Below are 7,500 nucleotides of genomic sequence, written 5' to 3'. Positions count from 1 at the left end.
TTTGATCTTATTTACTCTTGTTTCTTTGATTCATTTTTTTTTTCTGTACATAAATCATGATTTGATAACTGGTATGATTGATAAAGAAATTTGTTATTCAGCTTATATTGTCTTTGTGTTTAATGATTTCAGTTAATTCAGATGTCTCCTTTGCCTTATTTTTCTATTTCTGTCAATAATTTGTTTATCTACACTCCCTATATATGTGACATTATTATCATTGTTCATTTGTTATACCGATTTTACAAATATCTTTGTTGTTGGTTGGTTGCTGCAGAAATCAATGGTGTTTACCATCAAAAGAACAGTTTTATTTAAATGTTTCCTGTCTCATTCAGTGTGTCGTGCCACTGATTAGTCACTTTTGGATCTCAAAATCTGAGGGGAATATTGTGTTTGTGCTGTATTTATGTCAGGAGTTTTCATTGAGATACCATTGATAATTTAATTGGCATTGCTTGTGATTTTTTGTTTTTTTTGAGCTAACCAGTTTTATTCTCTGTTTGCAGACTAATAACAGTGTTCTAAGAGATTTGATATACATATATGTATGTAAAATATGTTTATATGCCTTTATTTTATTGTACATTATGTGCAGGTATTATCATCAGGCAAGCAGTGTATACCTTATTATTCCTTTAAAGTTTGTTATTTTTGTCTTCAAACTCTTTCTATCATCTAAGATAGAAGAAAAAAATCCACAAATATCAAATAAGTGATGCCTTTTTTTCCTCTCCACCTCTCCACAGCATTGCAGGTAGTATAGTGTACTCGTGGGTGACGTTTCGCAAAAAGGATCCCCCCAAGCCTGAGCTCATGAAAGCTGCCCCGACTTCCAACGTCTAAGCTGCGTTGCTGTTGTTTAGACGCGTGGCATTCTCCACAGTGGTGAAATATCCATCACGAAAGAGGTGTTATGTGCTCATCCGTGATACGTTCCTGTTGCTGGGAAATGACATATGTTGCTCATGTTGTGGGTTTGTCTTTTTTTATATTTTATTTTATTTGTCACATGTTGTGAGTATTACAACTAATTTAAAAGAAAAAAAAAATTATTGCACTTTGATCAGTGGAGGTTTTTGATAGTGTTGTTTCTCATAAGCCTAGAGTCGTTGGTGTACATCTGTGTTACTACTTTTTTCAGTTAAAAGATCTTTATTTTTTATTTTTTTTTATTTCAAAGAAATTGATTTTGAATTTTCTCTTAAATAATAGCCATTTGACAAACCTGAGAACTTCAAAATAATAACAGTTTTAGAGAGTATTATAGAGTATCCCTTCAGCCTGTATGGTACATGAGGCTGAGAATCCGAGTGGGCATCTGCAAACTTCAGGGCATTATCCCTCCTTGGTACTTGCCTCCCTTATAGATGGATTTCACTGTTTAAACAGAGGGAGGACTCTTAAGATTGAAAATACAAAAGCATGAGATATGAAAATTTGGAATGTATGAGATGTGACCTTTTACGCAGACTTCAATCTTTCGTTGGTGTCTTTGTGATTGGGCATACTTTGCACTGAAGATCAGGGTTATGTGAAAGTCATAGTGTTACGGTGCGACTGTCAGGTTCTGCCTGATTTTGAAAACATGCACATTACTTGAAATCATTTTCCTTTGATGGAAAATCCAGTGGTTAGACTACAGAAAATATTTGATATATATCGAAAGGTAAATCTTTCTGAGATGTAGGTTTACAGTATGTTTTAGTTATGAAGACAAGTATTGTTGTTGATTGGCATTGAAAAAAAACAAAAACAAATCAGAAGCTACAATAGAAGTGAGTGCATACAACTGGTGTCTCTAGTATTTTCATCATTATGCTGGCATAATCTTACTCAGCTGGAAAATTGTCATGGATTTTATTAAAAATCAAATGTTTTGAATAGTACCAAGTACAATGCACATTGATCTAAGAAGAATTGAATTAATTATTAAAGATAAATACGAGAGTGCATTCTTTTATGAGCACAAATTTTCCATTTAGCAGACTGTAAATGTGTGCCAAGCTTCAAGCCGCATTAATCATCCGATATTAAAAAATAGATCTAAGAGGCACTATACCTGAATTGAACCTGCAGACATCAAAGAAATAACACAAGTGGGTATAATCTCAAGTTTCTGCTCTTCATTTTGTTAACTGAAAATTGGCTGTTCATACATATAGTGATTCTAGTGACAAAGAAGAGGGGAAGCCAGTTTTGCAGTCATTCCATGTAACAGAAAGTACAGTGTATAATGTTGTTTGGACACATTTGTTGTGTGGTGTGATACATATGTTTTAGGTTATTTATTCATAACTTTTAAGTTACTTAATCTTCCTTTTTTTTTCTGAAAGAGAGTTATTTGTTGAATTTTGAAGACCCCTTAGTTTTATTTCAAATCATGTTGAATGAATTGAAGTGGCATTAGAGAGTGTTGGAACTCTGGGTTTATAATAGCTTGTTTTATTTATTTATTTTTTAATAAGATGTTTATGATTCCCTATTTTGTCGTAAGAGCTGTCATTATGTGATAAAGGAGAAGTACGCCATTTTGCATTTGCTGTAAAGTGTTATTTTTATGAAGAATATTTATGTAATTTTTTTCAGATTGAGCTTATGTGTATATATATGTACCTACCTATCTTTTAAACACATAAATGCACATGGTTATACTTGCTCATGTACTCACATATATATATATACACACTCATGGGTACAAACAGACAATCTCTATCCTCTCAGTTATCTCAATTTTCCCTCTATCCTCTCTTATCCCATTCCCCCTTTATTCTCTATCCTTCTTCTCTTTTGCTATCCCTCTCCTACATTTACACCTCCTCCCATTTGTCTTTCCCTCTCAATTCTCCCACTCCCACCAGTGCACACAAACGTACGTACACAAGTACTAACAATACGTGTGGAAAAGTGGGATGAAGCTTGATGGGGAAGGATTTAACGTACTAGTAGATTCAACGTCGTAACTGTTTGGGGGAAACTTTTTTTTTTTTCTCTCAGTGTGAGCTAAGTACTTCCCTGGCAAAAAGAGAAAGAGAGAAATAGCCTTTCCACTTTATCTTCACTTAAACCAGTTTTTTAGTGCTGACAAGTAGTGTAGTTATATGTGTGTGTATATATACGTATATGGTTAAAGTATTTATATAATATTTATATAAATATTTTTTTTATATACATAGATCTTTCCTGATGTAGTTTGTTATTACCGATTCTTTTTTTTTGTAGGCAAAACCTATTGTTATTTTTGTTATTTATAATTTATAGAATACTGTAAAAGAAAAAGTTCCAAGATTCAAAGCTTCACTGTTTTAAGATTACCCCATTTTATATCAGTTGCTCATGGTTTCATTCGATTTAGAACACCTGGATCTAACTTTTGGAAAAGGGGCATTATTTGTTATTGTTTACTCATCGTTATTGTTATTTTTTATTATTACTTTTATTATTATTATTATTATTTTCTTTTTTCTTTTTTTTTTTCTTTACATAAAAATCAGCATTCTTCATGTCATTTTGCGTAGCATCTCAGGGCTTGTCATGTCACCAATTCCAGACGAGGTAGAGGAAAAGCTTGTTTTTTATCTTTTTCTGTGTAGGTTCATGCATAGCAGATGTTAAATGATTCCGATATTTAATCATTCATTCATATGACTTCATAGACATTACCCTTTGAGTGCCACATATACTAGTACAGAGAATTATTAGTTGCAGTAGTTCGCATCTGTATACTTCCCTTTTTTATGTAGTATTAGCCAAAGTATTAGATGTGTTTAGGATGTTTTTTTTGTTTTGTTTTTATTCAGTTGCTCATGATCTGATGTTGATATTTTACCTGACTATTTGGAAGGAAATGTTTCCATAAAGTTTTAAATGGGGACGCAGCAAGCCACATGTTTTCATTGCTTAGGTAAAGGTTGGATATTGTTCTTAGATATGTTTGTTGGTTCAGCCCTTGTATAATAGGTATGCTAATCTGCTACCTTTACTATGACAAATGTGAGGGTTGTTATCATTCATCTTTTTTTTTTTCTTTTCCTTTTTTTTTTTTTTTTTTTTTTTTTTTTTTTTTTTTTTTTTTTTTGCCTGCGAGCTCAGTTTAAATAAACAATGAATATATACTGAACCGAGGAACAGGTAAACGAAGTAATGACTCCTCAGAGACATGTTGCCCTGGTTTGAGTAAATGCCATTGCAATTCCTGCCACCTCCTCCTCCTCGTATTTCTCATCCCCAAGGTCCATAGCTGCTGTATTTACCCATCTAAACAGTCAGTGCATTGTCCTTCTAGCAAATGTGCTCGGTGCAGAAGAAATCGTTCATTCACTTCAGATTTTTTTTTTTTTTTTTTTTTTTCTTTCTTTTCCTTTCCTTTCTTCCTCCAACTTTTACCAAACCAGAACCGCCCCCTCAGCCCCCTCCTCTCCCCCAAAACTGCATTGTATATGGCAATATTTCAAGATGCAAGAGGGGAGCAGTCTGATTAGTGTCTTAGGGGAGCATCGTCTCTGTAATCATCTTGCTGGCCATGTTGCCGATATGCCATATTTATTCCACGTGTTTTTGACCATTTAGGGATATTTATTTCTATTTATTTTTTATTATTATTTTTTTTTTTTTATATGTCCGTGCTGTTTGTGTGTGTGTTGTGTGTGAATGATACTTTTTTTTTTTGAGAGAGAGAGAAAGAGAGTTTCTTAAAAAAGTGTGCTTATCACTATTCAACAAAGATAATATATTTTACAGGATGGATTAGAAAAACAAAGAGAGAGAGAGAGAGAGAGAGAGAGGAAAAGGGATACGTGCCAGTTCTTGACACGTGTCAATTTCTGTGGTGGAAGTTATATCCCTAAAGGAAGTTGTGAAATAAAGAGATGTACATTTATATTTTTGTAATCTCCAAAGCTGCTATGCTCTTCCTGTTCATCATTTCAGTTCATGCATCCTCCTTAATTTTTTTATGGTTGTGTTATCATTTAATGTAATGCACTGTTTTCTGTGAATTGAGTGATGAATATGAATAATAATTATGAAATTGTGAATTGTCTGTGTCTTTTATTTTCCATTCGTGTTAAGTTATTTTATAAGTATAACAGCACCATTATATAAAGGGATAAATAAAAGCTGAGTTAAGAAATAATAACATTATTCTTTTCTGAAGTTAGAACAGTAAAAATAAGATGTACAGGATATTTAGTATCTTTTAACTAACCTGCTTTCAGTACACTGTAACTGAAATGTATATGACAAGTTTGTTAAATTGTATTAGTGTTCTTTCAGTTATATTTTATTTTTCTTATCAGTAATCTTTTTATATTAGATATTAACAAAAGAAATGTCATAATACATAAATTCCTGCAAGTTTACATAATCATTTAGAGCTTTTAAAAATTTCAATAAAGAAAACTTTATAAATTCTCTTCCTATCATATATTGGTAGAGGTTAATAGAATAACTAATGAAAAGATCACACTGTTATGACTTGATATCTGTTTAGAGGTAATATCATAAACTAAAATTCTCTTTTGTTCAAATACTTAAAGATATGTACATAAAATTACCAGTTAGAAAAAAAATGATATGGGAATGATACAAGAAAGTTCCATTTCCGAGTTGATTCTTAAATTTCCACAATATGCTAAAAATAAAACAGTATCTTGTCATATTATAGAGAAAAGAGGAAAACTCTCACAGAAAGAAGTGTACACAGTAGGTATTCATGGGAGATTCAGATTGTTTATTCTGCTGTATAGAGAATAACATGCTTTGGTTGTTAGGTCTGGTAATTGCTGACTATACCCATGCTCTGAATTTCTCATAAACAGAATCATAATAATAAGGGAAGGAAAGGGGAATGTGGTACAACTCATAATATAAAATGAAAAGAAAGAAAAAAAACAGAGAATAAAGTACATACTTTCCATCCACACACAAACACACAAACACACAAACACACAACACACACACACAAAATTACACAGCCAAACTTTCAACTACTGTAAAAGCCAGTGGACCCAGAACATCATCTGATACAACTATACTGCTTGAAGGCCTGTGACGTGAAGGCCCCCACACTATCCACCGCAACGGCCCTATCCTCCACAGGAGAGTGGATCTTAATCTGCCTCATATGCGTGTCCCGCCCGTTCTGGTGGTTCGAGAGAACGGCAATCTGGACCATGTATGTGCGCACTGGACGGTCGTGAATGTCCTTCAGAGGGATGAGAAGCCAGCCAGTTGGTTCATGCAGGTCCACCACTTCAATCTCCTTGGAGGTCATTGAAGTGTGTCCCACAGCGGATCGATATTCTGTGGGGGATCAAGCCATAAACTGATTTGGATTCAGACAAATGTTTTTTTTTACAGAAAATTAAAAAGAAAATAAGTCATATCATACACCTGCACTTCAAAGAAAGAGCCAATTTGAAGACTGATGAATAAATATTCAAATTACCAGAAAGGGATATATTAAATCTACCATAATATTAGCAAGATCTATCAATCCCCTGGCAATGCTATTTTCAGTAGTTCAGTATATCCTGACCAATGTTACTTGTACAATGCATATTTCCTTAAAGCATATACTGTCAGAACCAGATTCCAATTAATTCCTGGCATATGAGGATTGTAAATTCATATAAAGTTAATAATCTAGCTTCTCATCTGATTACCATCTGAAATAAAAAGGATTTCCTTACGACTCATATCACGGAAAGGGCAAGAAAAAAAAAAAAACCACTCGTATTTCTAAATAGATACTAACAGAGATCATATATTTACTACTTTCACCTCACCTGCTGGGAGTATAACTCTCATCAGCTTTGTAATCGGCATAAATCCACACATCCTGTATGGTGGTCTTGCGGCGGAACTGTATGTTGACTAGGTGGGGCTGCGGACCATCTGATTGCCAGTAAGTGTCGAGGCAGTCATCGCGCAGCTGTTCCACTCCAAATCCTAAAACATGCTTTATCTTATTTTCCTTACTTTATTTTTTTTTTCAATTATCATTACTACTTAAATCATTGATTATTTCATATCATCGTATCATTCATTTATCTTATCTTTATATTTATTTGTTTTCTTTCTCTTTTATCCATTCCTTTTATGAGTCCATGCTGGCTATGTGCAATGTTCAATGTAGTGTCTGTGATGACTCTGACTTACACTGATTACCATAATCCAAGAATTTTTAGAATTTGTATTTTCTAATACTTTTGATATCATTCCTGCAGTTATCATTATCACTGACATTTGATTATACCAATTATAAAGTAAAAACTGTTCCAAAAATCAAGGAAAAGGGTAAACAGGTGAGAGATTACACAAGATAGGGCTATTAACGGAGTCCTTGGTGATTAAAGAGTTGTCTACGTTTCAACAAAATTATTGAACAAATATCACATTGGACTGAACACATCTTTCCAGCATCTCTTCTAGTCTTAACAAGAGCAACACAAAGTAAGAGGTCCTCCTTTCAGATAAGGATAGCAAATAGGCAAACAA

At 33.3% G+C, this 7,500-nt stretch overlaps 2 protein-coding genes across 3 annotated transcripts in view; one reads left to right on the top strand and one right to left on the bottom strand.

Annotated features, from left to right (window-relative positions):
* LOC125029546 (UDP-glucuronic acid/UDP-N-acetylgalactosamine transporter-like) overlaps positions 1-5,039 on the top strand; it is a 15,917-nt gene extending 10,878 nt beyond the window's left edge. For both annotated transcript variants that reach the window (XM_047619500.1, XM_047619501.1), the window contains exon 7: positions 750-5,039. In XM_047619500.1, the coding sequence (XP_047475456.1) occupies positions 750-846 (97 nt within the window). In that variant the 3' untranslated portion in view covers positions 847-5,039. The remainder of the gene's footprint in view (positions 1-749) is intronic.
* The window catches only part of LOC125029548 (anaphase-promoting complex subunit 10-like), a 6,099-nt gene continuing 2,965 nt past the window's right edge, over positions 4,367-7,500 (bottom strand). Inside the window, 3 exon segments of the mRNA XM_047619502.1 lie at positions 4,367-6,262; positions 6,264-6,303; positions 6,789-6,951. Coding sequence (XP_047475458.1) covers positions 6,017-6,262; positions 6,264-6,303; positions 6,789-6,951 — 449 coding nt within the window. The 3' untranslated portion in view covers positions 4,367-6,016.

This window comes from Penaeus chinensis, chromosome 10 (genome assembly GCF_019202785.1).
Source record: "Penaeus chinensis breed Huanghai No. 1 chromosome 10, ASM1920278v2, whole genome shotgun sequence".
NCBI lineage: Eukaryota > Metazoa > Arthropoda > Malacostraca > Decapoda > Penaeidae > Penaeus > Penaeus chinensis.
The sequence above is the reverse complement of the archived record's forward strand: the minus strand, read 5'-3'. Positions and strand labels throughout refer to the sequence as shown.